This window comes from Mobula birostris, chromosome 9 (assembly GCF_030028105.1).
Source record: "Mobula birostris isolate sMobBir1 chromosome 9, sMobBir1.hap1, whole genome shotgun sequence".
NCBI classification, from domain to species: Eukaryota; Metazoa; Chordata; class Chondrichthyes; order Myliobatiformes; family Myliobatidae; genus Mobula; species Mobula birostris.
In genome coordinates, this window is record NC_092378.1 from 37,584,867 (window position 1) to 37,606,833 (window position 21,967).

The following is a 21,967-nucleotide window of genomic DNA, read 5'->3' on the forward strand; positions in this document are numbered from 1 at the left end:
CACACAACAGCAAACATGATCGCACTGGCCACCACAGACTCGTAGAACATCCTCAGCATCGTCTGGCAGTTGTTAAAGGACCTCAGTCTCCTCAGGAAATAGAGACGGCTCTGACCCTTCTTGTAGACAGCCTCAGTGTTCTTTGACCATGGTGAGGGTGCTTCAAGATGGATGCCACTTTCCTGAGGCATCACCTTTAGAAGATGTCCTCAATGATAGGGAGGCAAGTACACATGATGATAATGGCTGAACCTACAAAGCTCTGCTGTTTTTTCTTCAATCCTGTGTACTGACTCCTTCATAACAGTCAGTGATGCAACCAGTCAGAAAAATCATTTCTGTTAGATTCAGCCTCGGATTCTGCTGCGTATTAGCAATTCTTTGAAGTACTACGTGGTTGCTCAGAATAATTAGACTGATGAATAATAAATAACTGATTAAACTGTTTTTTATATTTATTTTAAAGTTATTTTAGAAATACAAACAATTTATTAAATATCTGAAAATGGCTTTAACAGATTATAATGTAGAAGAGAAAACCGTATCTCAGCAGCAGTAAATTGGGATCAGTCTTCTTATCAGAAGACCAGCCTAAAAATTCATTCTGACAACTCCAGAAGAAATTGTACTGGAGTAAAACACTATTACATCATAGTTCTGGACAACTTCACACATGTCAGAAAATTCAGTTCCTGAGATTTAAGTAGATTTTTCTCCAGTATGATTTTGAACCTTACAGATATGAAAAATAACAGTTTTTTATTTATAAACAGAGCCACCAGATTTCACAAACCCACTGAATCCACTTTAGAATGGCTGCAAGGGCGAGCCAGGAAAATACAGGATGCTGAGTTTAACACCAATGGTGGGAAAGTTACTGAGAGAATTCTGATTTATCTCATTTGTAAAAGCAAGGACTGGTTGGGGACAGTCAGCATGGCTAAATGTGTGGGGTATAGTGTCTCACAAATTCACTGAGTTATTTTAGAAGAGGTGACCGATAGAATTGACAAGGTCAGGCAGGTAGATGTCTACATAGACTTCAAAAAGGCTTTTGACGTGATAGGCTTATCAGGGGATTAGAACCTTTGGCATCCAGGGTCATGGCCAACTGGCAATAAAATTGTCTTAATGGAAGGAGACAGAGTGATGGTGGAAGGTTGTTTCTCAGATTGGAGACCTGTGAGCAGTGTTGTGGTGCTGGATTCCCTGCTGTTTGTCATATACATTAATTCAGATGGAAATTTATGGAATGATTAGTAGGTTTACAGGTGACACCAAATTTCGTAATGTGGTAGCTAACAAGAAAGGTTATCTAAGGTTTCAACAGAATCTAGGTCAACTGGGAAAATCATTTTACAGTATTTCTGATTCCAGTCATGACAATTCTAAACAAAAAGTTTTATTAGCTTTGTCCCAAAAACAAAATACTATAGATGCTGTAAATCTAAAATAAGACAGCAGTTGCAGAAAGAGAAACAATTGATGTTTCCAGTTAATGAACCTATGGTAGTTCTGAAGTATTTTGGTTCACCCTGGTGCAGTATTAATGTAAGCACTTAGTTTTCTGGCTAAAATGTGCTCCAGAAACACTGCACTATGTATCTGCATGCTGCTTGAAGTAAACTGCTTAAGAATACAAGCATTAAATGGTTAGGATTTAGATCCAGAAGTCCAATAGTAAAAACTTTAGCTTCTGATAAAAAAATAACATGTCATCTGCATGCTGCACTGTAGCAGAGGAGTGACTGGACCACTACCGTCAATCTCAACATAGCAGCTAAATTGTTCCCAGTTCAGCTGGAATCGGGTATGGTCTGTTAGTGCTATCGTTATGCTTTTCTAGTGCTGAGCTAATGAATTGCCTTTTGGACAGTAATGAGAGATTGTTATAACAGAAGAGTAGTGTGATGTATTAACTCATTTCAGATTTTATTTCTATACAATACATGGCATTTAATTCTAAGTATTAATTTAGAATACAGATAAGTTGAGCATTAATCACACTTAAAAAGTTTCCACTAATTTACACTTGCTAATTATGGCCTATAATGCACCTGTCAATATTCGGATGGGAGAAAGCTGAAGCAACAACTATTTGTAGAAGCTTGCTGTGTGCAAACTGGCCAGTGCTTTTCATACCTTGCAACAGTGACAGTACTTCAATAAGATACTGCTTTGGCTTTAAAGGAGGGGAGTACTTGAGGTCATGAAAGATAATAAATAAATGCAAGAATTTACAGAATTAGACTTTCACACTACAGTAGTTATCACCCCCCCCCCCAAAAACACAAGCAGAATGAATGAGAAAATCATGGCTGGGACCATTTCCCTCCCTTTGCCTAGCAGAGAGTACTTCTCGTTACAGAAATGCACACCAGTAACATTTACAGTGCAATTAAGAACAATAACATTTACTGCATTTATAAAATTCAGAGTAAATTCCCAGTGCAATCATTGGAATTTACTGTTCTAAGAGTGGTTTATCATCACCAGATATAACATGTAAAATTTTACAAATAAATTTAAGTTGATGGCTCCACCTAAGATATAAAGATAACCTGACAGCCATAACAACATGAGAAGGAAGTTGTGCAAATTAGGATAATTGGCCAAGGCTGACTCTACCAAGCAAGAGTGTGTGTGTTAGTGGCAGGATGCCAATGTGGCAAAAATAGAGGCCTGGCATAGTACTGAATTCAAGTCTAATCTGTACAGTTTGTTTGCAAGCAACTGCTGCAATCATTTATTTCATGAAGAAAATAGCGTTATTTATACTTAATAACTGTACAAGAAAAAAATGCATCCAGGTAGTGTGAAAAGGAAATCTTAAATTACATAAAATTTAATGAAGGAAAGATAATTCCAATCCTTCTTTTCCCTATATCTCCTCCACTGACCCTATCCCACCTCCCCTACTGAAAATAAAATACTCATCATTATATGCCACCATTTGTGACTTATAAGGGTACACAACTGGTACCTCCTTTGCTGTAATCACCCTATCAGACATAGAAGTTTGACTCACAGTGATTTATTTCTACAGTTTAATGCTTTGCTCACTGCTAAATTTTTCGACTCAACTCTAATTAAGGATATAAAGATGGCGACCGGATATGGCAACAGACAAAACCAGCAAAGCGCCAGGGTTAAGTTAACTTGTACACTTATCACTAAAGACAAGAGGAACAGACACAAATTCCACAGCTTTGCCACATCTGGAATTTTTTTTATTGATCGTTCTTGAGATATTCTCGTTATCAGCAAAATTAGCATTTAATAGCCTTGAGTGATGGTGTCCAATAGAGATAAATCCCAATAAAGGAAAGTACAGGCAACCCCAACATTACAGCTGTTCGAGTAACGAAAGTTCACCCTTACAGAATTCTCAAATCCCTGCACAAGAATTTGAGGAATGGAATAAAGTTCAACCTTGAAAAATATTTGAATGAACACAGTTTTTATTTCAATTTCCTTTTCCTGACTCGTGCACAGATGATTTGGATTCCCATTTCAGAAAGTTGTGACATACACCATTTTATAAGAACCCACATGCAACTCCCACCCCAACATGCCCACATAATATTGCCATAATATTTCCATATTGAAATCAAATCCTGTCAGCTTTGTATTTGGGGAATTAACGCTTGCATTTAATGTTCTGAATTAGAATGAGAATAATCAGAATCAGGTTTATTACTCTGACATTTGCCATGAAATTTGTTTTGTGGCAGCAGTATAGAGCAAAACATAAAAATTACGGTAATTTACAATAAATAAGTAAATAGTACAAAAAAAAACAAGGTGGTGTTTATGGATGGTCCGAAATCTGATGTTTGGGGGGATTATACTCCATCTGCTACCTCTTTATGTGAAAGATTTTAGAGGGAAATTTACTAGCTTGCTTCCTAATAGCATAATTTAATAAGTTCTCCATAGACAGCCTAGTTAGTAGGTGGCTTTCTATATAATTTTCTTTCTCACTCTTCTTCTTGGCAAGGCCTTAGCCATCAATAATGAAACAGTGCAACACACAGCATATGACCATGTATCTTAAACCAAGTACTACCAGCCTCCTGGAGAAAATACAAGCAGTGCAATCAATGTCAGAGCATGCTGAGAGTCTGCTTATTCACATTTTGTGTTACAACATTTCATTAGTTGTTAACACATTGCCCACGTAATATGGATAATGCACATGAGTCACGATTGCAGCTGCCATTGGCCTTGTCACAGTCATTCTAATGTTGGTGACCCAGTAGATTGACACACTCGTGGCCAGTCTGAAAGCCAGCAGCAGGGAAGCTCGTGATGTGCTCTGAGGTTACAACAGCAACAGGAGCAGAGGCAGATTTCATTAAGGCACTGCATGAACATATCCCTCTTGGGGTTCAGGTTGGAGACTTGTTCTCTGATCATTCTAGACAATAATGACCTCCTGCTGAGAACTGTGCTGCTTTTTTTTCCTTTTAACAATTTGTGTTGTTCACACCCGCAGGAACTTAGAGACTAAAGAACACTGGCAAGCACCACATCCTTGAGCAATTATAATAACAGCCAATAGATGGGTATCAACAACTAACCTGGGTGTAGTCGATGAATCCCATTAAATCTCTGTCCCTGGATGTGTTTGAGGGAGGGCATCAGATAGTGTGTCAAACCTATTTTAACATCTCTGTTGTAAACTAATTTCTGGTAAAAATGCCCCATGATTAGCTGGCTCTGAAAGCTCATGCTGTTTTACCTGGGCAACAGCTGCCACGACTTCAGCACAAAATGTACTTACCACATTAGTTGGTGTTGAGCTGAATTCTGTGCCTGAGATTTGAACCAATTACTCACCTCATGCATTGCTCTCACCACTTCAATGCTACTTTGACAACCTGATGTGGATTTCTCTGCTAGCAGGGAGGGAAAGGATTTGCAAAACATTTTGTATATTCTTAGGAGCCATTCGAAGCATAACAATTTGATTAAAATGACAACCACTGACAAATTATATTAAGAACACAATCTATTTCTATTATCTATAAATGATGTCATTTAGTGCTGAAATAGAACAATACACTAACACCCCACTGACACTACCCATGGAGTGCCTATTCGTTATAATGTTCTTGGTCCAAACACTCACAGGTATATCGCCCCTGTACAATAAAAAAGACATCTGCTTGGGCAGTGACTGCTACCATTCCACAGAAACTTCCACAGCCTGTAAATAGTAACAGGATCAACAGTGGTGACAAGTTCATTGACGACTGTCACCTCTCTCTGGGGAGTGGAAGGAAGGGGGAGCCAGTAGTTTCCATCACACCCAGTAGGAAATGAGAGAGATGGTAGGATGCAGGCGCCTGTACCCAACAGGTGGAGGAGCTGTTGCTAGACCCCAGCAGCAGCTTGCACTCACCAAGTAAGCCAGGGGACACACTGAGATGCACCGCTTGCCAGCACCGGCCTTCACCAGTAGTATTTGTATGTTGCTCCATTGACCCACTCCACATCAAGCCTTGGGATGATGTGACCACTTCAACCATTTTATTGCTGTGGGACTGCCCGCAGATGGGGGGTTGAGGCCTCTGGTAAATTCCCAGCACAGTAGCCCTGTTAATGCCTCATCTCTATATCTAATGCTGAAAGTACCCCTTTTAGTTCTGATTCCACTATCACTCTTGTGCCCAGGAATGAATCTTGATTGCTGAACAAGGTAATGATGTAATTCCAACATGTGTAGATGTTACATTAGAAGCATTGTTCAATATTTTTTTGTTTATTGTGTTAAGATTTGTTTTCTTACAATTAAATGGAAACAAATCGTTCATTATTAAAGTTTCTTAGCACTTTGAGGACTCAGAAAGTGCTTTAAATTTTATATGCTGCATTTTAAATGGACTGGGTTAGAGTTGAAGAGTTAATCAGTTAAACCTCCACAAAGAATTGTTCCTAACTTCAAAACTTTTCAAATATTTCTGTGCTGAGGTCACAAAGTTGTGCTTTCAATATCATTCATTGCAGAAGGTAATTCACCATGGAGAACATTGTAAATTGAACAAATTAATACCAAGTTTCAGAGTATCCAAGCCAAGTTGCAGAGATATTATCACAGCAGATTACCTGTACATACTATAAGAAAATGTCCTGTTTAACTAAGCCCAGAATAAATATCACCATTATCATCACATGCCATATCATATGACATTGGTGGTCATAATTGTTCTACAGAAGCAGTATAACATTAGCTTGGTCTAGGTATAGTCTTCCTTTAATCTTTTCCTGAGGAGTCAACTTGTGTTTTGCAGATGCAGAATAGTGCCTGGATACAGAGAAAAGACAAGGAAGAGGCAACCATTAAAACACAGCAAGAGGATCATCTCAGTTGACACACCTACAGAGTGAAATAGCTGACACAGGCTATGGTGCTTGATCATGGTCCTGACTATACAGATATTCCCAGTGGACTGAACTTGTAGCTCATGTGATCAATCAAGTGTCTCGTAGCCAAGTCCAACGTTGGGAAATGTGTTTACTCAAACTGAATGTGACTTGTAAGCAATAGTCTTTATGTAGAACAAACACAATATTAACATGTGGAGTCCAGAGTATTCAGCATTACCTGCGCATTAATGTTCCTCAAGGCCGTGCAGAGTTACATTTCTAAATCCTGAGCTGTCTCATAATCTCCTGCACATTGTTTTTTGTAATTGCATGGAAAAATAACCAAGATTGTAAACACATTCGTGTGTAACACACACTTGGATTTCCAGCATCTGCAGATTTTCTCCTGTTCGTATGTATGCAACACTTCCTGCTTCATGCTCACTCTGGGTGATACCATACAAATATGCAAGCCTTAGAATATATTTCCAAATATCTCTCAGTCATCTATAACACGCAATTTTAAAAGAAAGTCCATTTGGAACTTCATCTTCAGTTATATTTCCCATCAAATCAACTGCAGAGAATTTCTGACTAGAACCAGGCAATGATATAAGGCACAAGAAACAGTGATTGTGCAATAATATAAGTCCAGAATAATGTTATATTATATGGAAATGGGGAAAAAAACTTTAAATTAAATATGAAATCTTCTGGTTTATGGAATTGTATTGACCATAGCCCATCATACAATTGATTGGGTCTATTGAAGTGGAAAAGCAAAAACATGGGAATTCATTGCCTGCAATTCATTGTTTATTGCCTTGATATTTCTTTGATATTCTGCATTTTTCAGCCATCTCCAGAACTCTGTTGCCCTGATCTCCCAATTCACAACCCTAATAACTTCTGCCATGAGAGTCTTGCCTCTCACAATAACTAGACTCGCTCTTTACCCACAAACGGTCTTGCCTTCAAAATACCTACAGACACTTTATTGAAATTCTGCCAAAATTCTCATTAATTATCTCAAAATGATTCATGTTTTTGTTTTCTTTTTTCATCATTTCATTCCAAGTGGAAGCAGTAGTTCATGTCAGACTATCATGTTGCTAGAGGTTGCTGTAGAGGTAACTTGAACTTGAGTTACTGACTGGAAAGCAACAGAGGAAATCCAGAGGCTTCCAATACTTAGAATCTCTTGAATATATCTGATGACTTTCACCGCTTGATTGCCAGTTAACTAGTTGGAGAAAAAGGTCCGAAGAAGATATATCTTGATAAGATGATAGTATGGTTAACAGGTGCACCGAATTCCAGACACTGAGCAGAAAGTGAAGAATATATGTCATCAACAGAAAATTCAATATGAATCCAAGATAAAATGAGACTATCCTGACTTTGTCCGATCTATTGGACGGAAGTAGAAAGAGGATTATTGGCATAGAAAAATAAGAATGTTTTTGAAAGTAGCAAATGACAAAAAAAAAAACATTTTTATTCTGGCGCATCATGTTGTTCATCAATGATGAAGGTGTGTTTTTGACTCACGTGGAAGTGGAATGGACCGTATTCAAATGTTTATTTTTTGGTGTAAAAATCAGATTGTTGATACAAACAAAAACAGACAAAGTAGCAGCGGAGAAGTGAACAACCTCCATAACCAAAGAACCCTTAAATTTGAAAAGAGTGGAGAGAAAAAAGGAATAGAATGTATAGTGATGATCCAGAAGTCAAAAATTGTATTGAGGTATTCAAAACTAACATCCTCTTTGCTCTCTGCTGGCCTGTAACTTGAGGGCGCAGCATATTTTAGTTGTCAAGTGAAGGGTTCCAGGCACAACTGATGATATTTGGAGATTGCCTTGGTAATACAACTTGTAAAAGTTCGGAAGCAATTATTTTAGAATTATAGAATCATTACAGCACTGGTGAAGATTATTCTGCTTATCGAGCCTAAGGCAAGTGCAGTTAATCCTTTTCCATGTCTCTTTCCCTGGAGCTCAGTACTTTTTCCCTCAAGGATTTATCCAATTACTTTTCAAAAGGCATGACTTAATTCGCTTCCACCATTCTTTAACATGGGCTGTTCCATACGATAAGAGTTTACTCCTTTGTCTCTTTTGTCAGTCATTTTAAATCTGTGCCTTCTGGTCTTTGACCACTCCATCAACGTACTGTGTCTGCACCTTTAACAACCTAATCAAATCTCTTCTTAGGTGAATACCTCTATGTCCTCCTGTGTTTTCACTCTTCTCTCCCAGTACAATCTTGTGCCCATTCTAAAACCTTCACATCCTTCCTAAGATGTAATGCCCACAGTGCTCTAGTTATGACTGTCCTAATGTTTTGAGGGTTTCAACATGTACTCTCTATTAACAAAATCCAGGATTACATAAGCTATTTAAACTGCTTTCTTAACCTTTCAGATATTAGAGCATTTGCATTCTGTTGTTGCTTGTTGTTTTAGAATTGTGCCATGTTTATTAGGTTGAGCCTCCACTTTCTTCCTACCAGAACATACCACTTCCACATTTCTGTGTTAACTATCATCTGCTCATTGTACCGCATGAATTATTTTAACATAAAGTCTGTCAGTATCCTATTTTCTAAAACTACCAATTTTGTACTATCAACACATTTTTAAGTTGTGCTCTATACACCCAAATCCAAGTTTTTACAATGTATTGATTAAAGCTGTGCTCCTAGGAATTGAGGAATGCTGATATCGTCAAAGCCAAAACCACATTCATGTTGTTTTGTATATCACGGACTTTAATTTTGCTTTTTATGCAGCATTCAGTCAACTTTCTTTTGGAACTCTGCACGCATAACATCAACGGCTCTGCAACCAAGGCTGTCTATTGTACAGACACTGGCCCATCACCCCACCAAATCCACACCAACCATCAACCATTCATTTACTCATCCTACATTAATCCCATCTTGTTTTTACCTCACCAGAATTCATCCAATGTGGTTATACATGCTTTGCCTTCAACAAGTCTTTATTTGAGCTGAGCCACATATCTAAGTCACAGGTAATTGTGTTAAAGTTTTACTTCTTGGCTCACTGTTGGTTGTTTGGTTTTTAATGCTTTTTCAATGAAGAAGAAAAAAATACTTGCACGGGTATTGGCCATGTCTTTCAATTTTCCATATCTATGCAAGATTGAAAGATAATAGCCAATATCTGTGCAATTTCTACTCCTACCTCCTCAGATGCCTCCCATCCGGATCTGTCATCCAAGCCTCCCAATACAACAAGCCAGCCTCTACAGTACTTCCTCTCCATCAATTCTTAGACTGCTCAGTGTGGAAATATTTCTCTCTGTTATAATGCTAGCAGATGCAAAGTATTTATATTGCGTCTCCGTCATGCCCTCTTTTTTCATGCATTGATCCAATATTTTGGTCCCAAACTGACACCTCATAATTTACTATTAATATGCTTGTAGAAGACTGTAAGGATCCCTTTTATGTTAGCTGTCATTCTGTGCACATTCGCTCCCCTCTCCAATTATTCCATTCTTTATATCCTCTGTGATCTTTCTATATTTAGTCTGTTTCACATTTGTATGATCAGCACAGCATTTGTCACACACCATTGCCAACTCCTCCAAACGGGCATCCTAAATCCTTTTCTGCTATGGCCATATCTATTTTCATTTCAGGCATGGTGGGTTAATGTGATCATCCTTCCTCTCTACATGACTATATCGGGACTCTACTAATACCATCTCCTCTGTAAATTCTTTTTTCGCAACTGTATTTTTGCTACCAGGATTTGATTCCAATCTCTTTGCCCTCCACATAGTAATATTGAGGTATTAAAATAGTTGTCATCCTTCATTGTCTGTACTCTGTAGTTCTTGTATCTCATTGTAATTTCCCTTCAAATTTGATTATCTTTAAACTCCAATCTAACTGGTGGCTTAACAAATACCAGCCTATGGTAAAGCAGTTTTGGCTATCATTTCAAGAGGTATTTTATGGGGGGGAAGGATTAAGGGGAGGGGGGAGGACAGATATTATTCTATGTAATTAAATTTGAAAATTGAATTAAAAATTTTTTAAAAAAAGAAAGAGAAGCACTAAAGAACTGAGCCATTCATCTCTCACCAAGCCAGTTTCTCCTGCTCTACCTTTAAAGAAGAACATTACTTACTTACCAACCATTATGCCTGCCGGTGTTTAGGGCAGCAATGAAGTTCCTCCATCTCCGTCTGTCCATGGCTATCCTCTCTATTGTGCCCTAGGTGTGGTTCTGGGTCCTCATTTCAGCCTCTACAATATGGCGCCATTGCCTTTGGATGCCTGCATTTCTTCTTCCCTTCAGGGAGCCAGTGAAGTGCTGTCTTGATGATGAAGTTGGCATCTCTCCTCATCACGTGGCCACTCTGCCTCCAATGCTTCCTCAGGATGATTGTGGCCATGCCCTCTTGATGACACTGAAGGAGTAGGACGTGATTGGAGATCTCTTATGGCCAGAAGATACAGAGGATCTTCCAGAAGTCTGAAATGACAAAAGCTTGGGAAGACCGCTCTCTGTCATCAGCCAGCATTCTGACCTGTACAAGAGTGTGGACAGAACACAGCTCAGGTACAGCTTCACCTTTGTGTCGACGCCGTACTTGATTGATCCCCACATGTTGCTCATTGCTCTGAAGATATATCTAGCTTTGCTAAGTCTCCTCTGGATGTCATCCATAGTCCCACCATCCTGCCGAATGATGCCATGCAGGTAGGTGAATCTGCCAGTGCTGTATGCCTTGACGGGAGGAGGAGACGCTACATTGGGGGTCATGGTCTCAGTCTTTCTCTGGCTGACTCTGAGTCCAACCTGTCCACTAGAGGTACACAGGGGCAGAATACCAGCACTTTCATGTGCTTGTATATATGTGATAACAATGCAAGGTCATCCACAAAATCAAGGTCTTCCAAAGTAGAGAATAGAGTCCATCTGAATGCCCCTCTGCTTAACTTTCATTATTTGCCTTATAACTCAGTCAAATTCCAAGTTAAATGATATCGTCAATGTCAAAGCTCAAGTTGCCGTCCCCAGCTGCGCGGGTGAAGTTCGCTCAGAAACTCTGAATGAGCTGGACCATTTTGGAAGGGATCCTGCATGATTTGAGAATTCACCAGAGGCTCTCCTTGTGGATGCTATCAAAAGCCTTTTCAGTATCCATAACATTTACATGCAGTTGTTTCTGTCACTCTGTGCACTGCTTAATGATGTTACCACAGCATCCGTTCTTCCTGAAGCCAGTTTGCTCCTTCCTCAAGTACACAGCAACAGCACCTTTAAACTGTTGGACAATGACTTTGGCGAGAATCTTGCTGGGCATTGACAAAAGTGTAATGACACATCAGTTGTTGCAATCACTTAGCGCTCCTTTCTTGGGGATCCTAGCAACAACGCCTTTTGTCCTGTTCCTGGGTACTTGTCCCCATTCCCAGATTATAGTAAACAGTGGTCACAGGATGGCTTTGGTTCAGCCTCGAACAGTTCAGAGTTCAAATTGTCATGTCGTGGAGTTTTGCTATTCTTTATGTGATTTAATCACAGCAACCTTTCTTTCTTTGATGGATCTGTGTTGATGACAAATTTCTCTGCTGCCTCTTGTTTGTCAAGTTCTTCTGTTGGTGGTCTATTCAGTAATTCTCCAAAATACTCTGTCCATCGTACTTCTTGCTCTTTCTCCGTTGTCAAAAGCAGACCATTCTTATCTCCTAAGGGACCACTGGATCTGGACTAGAACTTTCCACATACCAATTTTAAAATCCTGCATATATTTCCCTGGTCACCTTGATTGGCTGCTTCTTCAGCCTGCACTGTGAGGTCTTCCCTGTGGACTCTGTTATCCTTTCTTGCAAGTGTCTTCACTTTCTTGTTAGCTTCAGTGTATGCTAGTTGTAGTTTCACCTTAAGTCATTTTGACTTTGGATCCGTCACTTTCTTCTTAATCTTCCATCTTTCTTCTAAAGCTGTCCATATTTCCTACTGTATCCATTCTTTGTTCTTCTTTCCAGCTCTGTACCCTAGACAAGCCTTGCTGTTCTCCTTGAAGGCTGAGACAATTTGTTTCCACATTTTATCAATTTTGTCTTACTGACACATCCTCATCAAGGTCTTGCAAGGCCTGAAGTATGGTGTTAAGCTGAATGGTGAAGGCAGATCTCACACTGGTTCCTTAAGCGTCTTAACATCAAGATGTCTTTGTACATGCGTTCTGGTCCCAGTGCTTCTCAGTTTGAACTTCGGCACTGCTACAATAAGGTGGTATTTGTTCCTCTCTTCAACTTTATATCCTACAAGGATCATCTCCACATGCCATTGATGAAATGGTCAATGTGCTTCTTGTCTTGTACATTGGTTGAGCACCATGTCAGTTTGTGGATTTAATCGTGTGGAAAGAGGGTCCCTCGTATGACCAGATTATTCATGGAGTGATGTTTTGTAACTTCAAAACATTAAACTAATTCAAATGAAGATGTAGTGAGTCTGAAATACGGGTGTAACTTCATCTTTAACTTAAGTGAGCTGTGTGTGGTAGTGTGATGACATACGCAATTAACATATCTTTACATATAACCATAATTATTTAAACAAACAGGAATACATAATCGAACAATATATATATATACAAGGACACTAAAATATAACTTAAATATTAAATACACAACACATGGCACAGAATTCCACCAGTCTTTCACCATTGTTATTCATCTTTCCACATCTATGCGTGCTCATGACCCAAGTGATTTCCCACTTAGGCATTTAAATCTCCCATGATGATGATTATGTCATGGTGTGGTGATCAGAGTTACTATCATTAGTTGGAGCATAGCCCTGGATCACAGTCATGTTCACTTGCTTCCCTTTCAGCCTGACTCTGATCAGTCTGCTGTTGATTGGTTTCCACTCTAGCAAGCACTTCTCAAACAAGAGAAAAACTTCAGATGCTGGAAATCCGGTCATCAACCAGGAAATCCAAGTCCTGCAGAAGGATCTCAGCCTGAAATGTCAACTCTACTCTTTTCCAGAGATGCTGCCTGGCCTGCTGAGTTCCTCCAGCATTTTGTGGGTGTTGCAAGCACTTCTCAAAGCCTTTCTTCAAAATGACAACTACACCATCACGATGTTGACCATTTTCCCTTCCTGAGTATAAATCTGTTATACCAGTTGCTGCCTTTAGTCTGCCAGACCCTGTCCATCTGCTTTTACTGATGCCCAGTATATGTTTTTTGTGCTAGCTTACCAATGTTGCACATAGTTGTACAATCCAGAAACCAGTTTTGGTCTTGGTCTTGCCAATGTTCAAGGCTTCCTTCAGCATATCAGTAGCTTTCCCTCAGTTTTCACTACTGTCAGCCATGCAGGTCCCAAGTGGAGACTCAGGAATGTTGTTGCACACAGACAGCGAGGGATTCTCCAATTGCTATTTCCATAATGGTTTTGTATGATCAATCAGGGTTGTTAGCCCTAGCTGAACCCCCGAATCTGGAGGACTGGTGGACCGTTCTTAGTCTGACCTCTACCCTTTGACTTGTTTGGCATGGCTGATCCTACTGAGAGCCAAAGCATAAACCGTGACTCCTGCCAAAATAGTCCTCCAGGTCATTGATCCGTAAGCCTCCAAACCAAGACAAGACTGTCGTCTTTTTAGAGGAAATAAGATCATGGCTGATATTTATTTCAATACTACTCTCCAGCATTAATCCCATATCCCCTAATTCTCTTAATATCTAAAAGTCTATTGATTCTATTTTGGATATACTGAGCTGAGTTGCCATGATTTCACAGCAATCTTGCATAGAGAATTACAAAGATTCACTATCCCCGGGGTGAAGGAATTTTTTTTCATCACTGTCCTAAATGGCTAATATTTTATTTTGAGAACATGACCCCACTAGGGAGAATGACAATTCCAGTTGCACTGCCAAGTCTTTTCAGAACTATGTATTTCAATGAGATCATCTTTCAGTCTTCTAAATTCAGAAGAATCTGTGCTCAGTCCAAAAGGTCATTTCCAAAGGTTAGCAGCAGAGGGCACTGCTTCAAAAGAAGGAGGCACCCATTTGTGAATGAGAAGAAGAATTTCTTCTCTCCAAAGGATTATAAGTTTATGTATTTCCTAGAATGAGAAAACTGTGGAGGCTGTCTTTCAATATATGCAAATCTGAAATAAATTTAAATCAACAATGGGATCAGGGTAATGAGGCAGGAAACTGTACCAAACATAATCTCACTAAACGGCCAAGTCGGCATGAGAGAATAAATAGCATGGTTAGGCACCCACATTCACTGGTTAACCATACTTACCAGAAGCAGATTACTGTGCACCGTCTCACTGCTAAGCCAGCTGGAAGTTACTCTGCAAGACCTAGCATAATGCAGTACTTCTCCAGTGCAACTATCAAGGAAACAAATGAACAAGATCCTTGCTGCTAATTGCTCTGAAGGCTCTCCTTGGTTACTCACAATCAAAAGAGTCAGAGACTGTGTATATATCTGACATTGCCTAACATCCACTCCTTAAAATGTTAAAAATTCCTCATTCTTTAAAAGAAAAAAAATGTTAAAAATACTAAAAGCAATTAAAATGAATTATGTATTTATTGCTATTCTAACAAATAGATTTGCTGTCAGCTAGGTCTAAACTGATATAGATGCAATGGATAGGTTCTCCAGTGTGTGAAAGAGGATCTGCACCTCCACTGGACGCCAGGTGGAAAGATACCTAGAAACTGGGCAAATCCTCAGGAATCAGCTGGGCTGAAGTTTGGGATTTCCAATGCCATGAGAATTCTGAAATGCCTCCATTACAAAGCTAATTGGCAGAACCTCCACGTAGAACTTCCAGTGTAGCTGCAGATGATGTTTAACCAGGGGCATGTAGTCCCATCTTTTGCCCTTCACCATTATCATAACAATGTTTCCTGTGGCTACTTACAACCCAGTTTCACCAATATCATTTGCTGTTTTTTGTGCATTTATATATGAAGCTCTCTAAAGCTTTCCTAGGCTGCCTTCTATTCTCTAAGGCTGAGTCAATTCGATTCTGTACAAGTTCTGATGCTACCTATCCCTCTCAGTTCTCGATGTTCCTCATTTTTCTTTCTATTGCTAATCCTGATGCCAATATCGCTGTTATCATCATCATCAAAGAAACTAATGGACAGAATTAGATCAATTAATATTCTCAACACTAAATGAACAGTTCAATAATAGTTTTTCATAAGATAGAGAGATGGGCAAGGAAGCAATTAATGAATATACTGTAAATTAGCCACCTGACCCTGCATCTTCTGTGATGACTCTGGAAATTAACTTTGTGCAGCCTTTTGAGTGGGAACAATTGAGAAATAGGTTGACAATGGGTCACACCTGCCTTGTCATGCTCAGTGTTTGTGAAGTAGTCTCTGAGCTTTAAGCAGATATACAACACCATGCTTTGGGCAACACTGTGTGGCTTTCACTAAGTATTGTGGTCACGTCGACCATGAATGTACAAATACTCAGTAATGGTACAGTGTTAGGCGTAAGAACTGGGTTCTATTAGATAGTACTGATCTGAGATAGTACAGTTATGTTATATTGTATCTGATGTATGCAAATATCATGAAGTGTAACATCATAAGACATTTCTGTGCCATGACACAAATGTCTTGAATTAGATTATTTATCTCTGTGTGATGTGTTTGCCTTTGTTAAACTCACAGTTTTAGTGGGAGACAGAAACATTGTACACCAACAATCTGTGCAAATAGACTGCTTAAATAAATGCATTAATTGAGCAAATCTATTAAAGTGACAAGATATTATATGGTTCAACCAATTTTCATTCATTTCTGTAAATTGTTAAAGGAACCAAGTTTTTATTTTTAGTATTTTTCCTGAATTATTTTCTGTTTATGGCCTCGTTGCATTCTTTATACATCCTTTACAATTTCAATTCATTCCTCCCCACTGCACTGAAATTCCTGAACACCTGCACTCTATGGCCCGAATCCATCAATCCAAAGACTAGCAAACCTGAAATTAATTAATTACCACTTGCAGATTTAAATCTGCCTCCAGAGATTGGGCTCCTTAGAACACAAACACAGTCCTCAACAAAGTATCAGTTCTTGAGGAAGCTGATCGGTAAAAAAAAAATCTGTGCAATATAAATAATAACTCTACGTTCTTACAATCTATCCAATACTACTTCAAATAATGTGTAAAAGTGTTTATAATTCACTAGATACTATCTACAACATCAATTGTACATTGATATTTAAAATTTTGTAACAGGTAATGTTTCATTGTCATGATCGAAAAAAACCTTTTAGTCACATTATTTATATATCACAGTAATCTAGTGATCATAATAACACTACCTGGGAATATTTTCCCCTTTCTGTCATTATATTACATGACACCTGTGTACTAATTTTACATTTGAGGCAGAAGAGCTGCTCTAAAAGCCAACTCATAAACATTCTACAAATTCCCCGTCTGATTTTCCCAATCTACCTGCATATTTAAATCCCCCATAACTTTGCGCTTTTGACAGGCCACTTCTATCTCCTGTTGGAATTTGCAGCCCGCATCTTTTCTACTGTTCAGAGGCCTGTATATAACTCTCATCATGGTCTTTTTACCCTAGCAGTTTCTTAGCTTTCGATCTTATGTCACCTCTTTCTAATGATTTAATTCCATTTTTTACCAACTGAGCCTTGCTGATCCCTCTGCTTACCTGCCTGTTCTTTCAATATGATGTGTTTCCTTTGGTGTACGCTCCCAGCTATAATCTCCTTCCAGCCATGACTCAGTCCTGTTTTAGGACATAGAATAGTACAGCACATTACAGGCTCTTCGGCCCACAATGTTGTGCCGACCCTCAAACCCTGCCTCCCATATTAGCCCCCACCTTAAATCCCTCCATATACCTGTCTAGTAGTCTCTTCAACTAGTGTATCTGCCTCCACCACTGACTCAGGCAGTGCATTCCACGCACCAACCACTCTCTGAGTAAAAAACCTTCCTCTAATATCCCCCTTGAACTTCCCAACCCTTACCTTAAAGCCATGTCCTCTTATACTGAGCAGTGGTGCCCTGGGGAAGAGGCGCTGGCTATCCACTCTATCTATTCCTCTTAATATATTGTACACCTCTATCATGTCTCCTCTCATCCTCCTTCTCTCCAAAGAGTAAAGCCCTAGCTCCCTTAATCTCTGATCATAATGCATACTCTCTAAACTAGGCAGCATCCTGGTAAATTTCCTCTGTACCCTTTCCAATGCTTCCACATCCTTCCTATAGTGAGGTGACCAGAACCGGACACAGTACTCCAAGTGTGGCCTAACCAGAGTTTCATAGAACCGCATCATTACCTCGTGACTCTTAAACTCTATCCCTTGACTTATGAAAGCTAACACCCTCATCTCCCTTTTCAATTTTGTCCCCCCTTTTTACACTGCAACTCATCCTGCTGACTGCAATTTTGCCCTATTATTAGCCTCTCCTTGCTAGCAGTCTCACGACACACTGCCTCTGTTTGTAGGCCAACTGCACCATCCTCAACTCTATCACCCTGGTTCCCACCCCCCTGCCAAATTAGTTTAAACCCTCCTGAACAGTTCTAGCAAAGCTGCCCACGAGGATATTGGATCCCCTCAGATTAAGGTGTATTCTTTCTCTTTTGTACAGGTTGAAGAGATCGCAGTGATCCAGAAATCTGAATCCCTGCCCCTGCACCAGTTCCTTAGCCATGTATTTATCTCCCCCATGCTCCGATTCTCACCTTCACTGGCACATAGCACAGGCAGTAACCCAGAGATTACTACCTGGAGGTCCTGCTTTCTACCTGGCTCCCTAAAATCTCTTTTCAGGACATCCCTGCCTTTCCTCTTTATGTCATTGGTGCCAGTATGTATGAAGACTTCTGGCTGCTCACCTTCCCCCTTTAGGATGTCGTAGACATGATTGGAGACATTCCTGACCCTGGCACCCAAGAGGCAACATACCATCCCGATGTCTCTGTCTCATCCACAGAATCTCATGTCTATTCTTCTAACTATGGAATCTCCTATTACCACTGCAATCCTCTTCACCTCTCTTCTCTTCTGAACCATAGCAGCAAACTCAGTGCCAGAGACCTGGTCACTGTGACTCCCCCCAGTTGGTCATCCCCCTCAATGATATCAGAAAATGGTATAATTATTATTGAGAGGAACAGCCACAGGGGTACTCTGTATTGGCTTCCCATTTCCCTTCTTACTCCAAACAGTCATCTGGTTACCTGCCTCCTGCAATATAGGGGTGACTACCTCCCTGTAGCTCCTATCTATTGTTGACTGATAGATAGATATGAACTGACTGTCATCAAGCTACAGCTCCAGTTCCTTAACAGGTTCTCTGAGGAGCTGCAGCTCGGTGCACCTGGTGCAGATGGGGTTATCCGGGAGGCTATAGGTCTTCCAGAATTCCCACTTCATGCACATAAAACATAACACTGCCCCTGGAGTTACTAGCACTGCTCTAACTGTGCCGTAAAAGGCAAGGAATGAAGAATAAAGAAGAAGAAGAAGAAACTTATCAGATACTTGCCTTGGCGAAACCTGACGAGCCAGAACCAAAGCCTCCCCACTCTGACTCTGGCCCACTCCAACAATGGCTGCTCCACTTACTTCTGCCTCATATTTATTCACCCTTGCTAATGAATCCCATTCACTGATTGGCTGCCATTCAAATTCCGAAAACTGCCAAAAAGCACTGCTTTTTTCATCGTCAATCGCGGACCTGTGTGAAGTCTCATGCTCCCCTTCAGTGATTGGCTGCAGTTCAAGTTCCAGAAACTGCCGCAAGGCACTGCTTTTCTCAATATCCATTCCTGAACCTGTGCGAAGTCGCCTCTTCTTCTCACACTCCTGTGCACTGATTGGCCGTAGTTCAAACTCCACAAACTTTTGCAAAACACTGCTTTTTAAGTCTTCAGTGCGGACCTGTGTGACGTCACCTCTTCCTGTTCTAAGCATAGAACACCATGAATTTTAAGTCCCTAGTGTTGTACCAACACATTCAAATAGTGAATTTACCTTAAGTTGTATGTAGAAAAAGCTCAGTCTTCCCTCATTGACAATGAAGATGTTTCTTATCTGTAACCAAAGGAACGCACCCCTTACTGCATTGCTTCGAAGATCTAGTTAAACGTACAATGTGATAAATTATTAGTTTTACTGTTCAGCACCAAACAAAACTCCAGGATTCTTACTTCAAACAACAAAGAATAGATTAATTCACGATGGTGCAGCAAATTGATGGGAAACATTTACATTGCATTTAAAAGTCAATGGACCAGGGGAAACTCTTAACCACATACTGATACGTTGATTATCGTATAGCAGACTTGGAAGAAATACTTTCTGGACGCTGGCTGTTTTAAGAGGACATGCTCTTTTGCTCTCCACTTCAGTGGATGGTGGTGTTATATAAATCTAATTGTTACAGGAAACAAGTTGGCCATGGCCACTAACTAGCTAGTTTTTCTTTCCCAGCAAGATTTCCTTTCCCTTCTTAAACTTTAGTTACCTTAAGTAACAGTGAAGGTGGAAAAAACTGTTAAGCATCAAACAGTAAAAAAAGAGAGAATATGGCTATTATTATTTTCAGGAATCCAATTTCAACCAGACATTGATATTTGCCCTGCCATTCTCAAATGAGACTGCTGCTCTGTACATGCTTCCATGCTACAGCCTCATCTTTACTGGAAAAGATCTCAAATCTAGATGCTTCTCAAAGCAAAAAGAGTCCTCAGTGTGACAATGGAGCAATAGGCGAAGACAGCAGGATTTCAAAATGTATTAAAGGTGATGTTGCACTGACAGTAACAGGAGAGGAGCCTTACTCAAGTTTGACCCCATGACCCCAATTTACTAATCTCAGAACTGCAGTCTAACCACTCACAACTGTGGAATTTTAACAGCTGAGCCTAAGGTCTTGTTAAACTTGTCAAAATTCAGCTGTTTATAAGAAAGCTAAGCCTTTTTAGAAGTATTCATTTATGTATACACACAAAGAAAAAATAAAATAGCTGGTCATTGATAAAAGGTTTAATTATCGTCTTCTAAAGGCTAACGGGTGATGAACAAAGGTTAGTGTTAATTTCTTCAAATTCTCATTGCAGGTTGCCTCTCAGTCTTGGGGATTTTCAACATAGCAACCTGTACTTTGTGGTGGTCAGCAACAAAAGTCCAGCATTTACACTGGCCTTAAAGAACACTGCCTGAACAAATCTAATAGTCACTATTCTGTGCACTTACCTCAATATGAACTCCACTAACTATGGACAACAAAGATTTTGCTTTCCAGAATACATTTGGGTGTATCTTATGAATTTTGTGCTGCTGATCATGAAAATTACTGCGAAATTTACCTCCCATGCACTTTTTATTTAATTGCCTATATTTGTCATTTCAATTCATAATTCAAGTCAGAACAACTGACACCGAGATCAAGGAAGGCATTTTCCTTGGTGCACAAATCAAACAGGTCATTAATGACAAACAACTCAAAGAACCTCTAGGGGGACTGCAGAAAATCACATGGAAGGCATTCAAGGATATTGTTGAAAATTTTTTTGGCAACTACAGAGCACCAGACTACGTGCAGCTGGTTGACAACATGCTTCAGGCATGCAAACCCATGAAGTGCAACATGTCACTAAAGATTAATTTTCTTCATTCCCATTTAGACTTCTTCCCTGCAAATCTTGGCACCGTCAGTGATGAGCATTGTGAAAGGTTACACCAGGATACAGCATTGCAGTCATGGAGGAGCAGTATTGGAGCAACTGGAATCTATCAATGCTGGCTAATTATTGTTGGGCACTTAAGCAAGCCGCATCAGATGCTGAGTACAAACAAAAACCGTCAGCAAAACATTTTTAACTTAGTTGAACTATTGCAAAGTATCAACACTGTTATGGAAATAAATGTATTATATTCAATAAAAGTTAATTTCCTGTTTCTCCAAATGCCTGCGTTATACTCTGAAATCTTATTTGTGTTCGGCTTCAAGTGGTCAATCATAAACAAAAAAAAGTCCTGAGAAATCAACACTTTTGAAAAAAAAAGTTGTCTAGTGTAGGCCACTATCAGCACTGTTCAGAAATCCCAATGATTTGGCAATTGGCTTACCAAGTTATCTGCCCCACAACCATCCAGTCACCAGGGCCCCAATGACTGCTTTCCCTATACACTTACTGCAGCCCCAATTCCGACACTCCAATGGTTCCTATGTTCTCTTTAAGCTGACCAGGTTTTCTGAAAAACATTCTGCAGTGAAAGATCAGGAAAAATTTAAGCACTTGAAAACTTTTACTGTAGTAGATGGAGATAGGCATCAGTACAAGAGGTTGATGGGCAGAATGGCCTAATTCCACTTCTATCTCTCATGGTTATGGTTATAGGTTCATTGTTATGCAGTAACAGTAGTCACATTTATTGACTGAGCTGCTATACTGTACCTACTGAAAAATTCTTTCAGATGACAAACCAGAAGGTACAAAACACAATTTTTCGCTGGCATTTTAACATTTTGATC

The 21,967-nt window shown here is 39.6% G+C and overlaps 1 protein-coding gene across 4 annotated transcripts in view; it reads left to right on the forward strand.

The window, feature by feature from the left end:
- LOC140203361 (protein shisa-like-1) overlaps positions 1-21,314 on the forward strand; it is a 200,179-nt gene extending 178,865 nt beyond the window's left edge. Inside the window, exons 5-6 of one of the 4 annotated variants that reach the window (XR_011887346.1) lie at positions 6,297-9,413; positions 21,117-21,314. Coding sequence is in view for 2 of the 4 variants with exons in the window: in XM_072269407.1 (XP_072125508.1) it covers position 21,117 (1 nt within the window). In the remaining 2 variants the exon portion in view is untranslated. Of the gene's footprint in view, positions 1-6,296; positions 10,354-20,549; positions 20,730-21,116 lie in introns of those variants that run through there. The other 3 variants (XR_011887347.1, XM_072269407.1, XM_072269406.1) reach the window with 3 other exon arrangements.
- Positions 21,315-21,967: the final 653 nt, after the last annotated feature.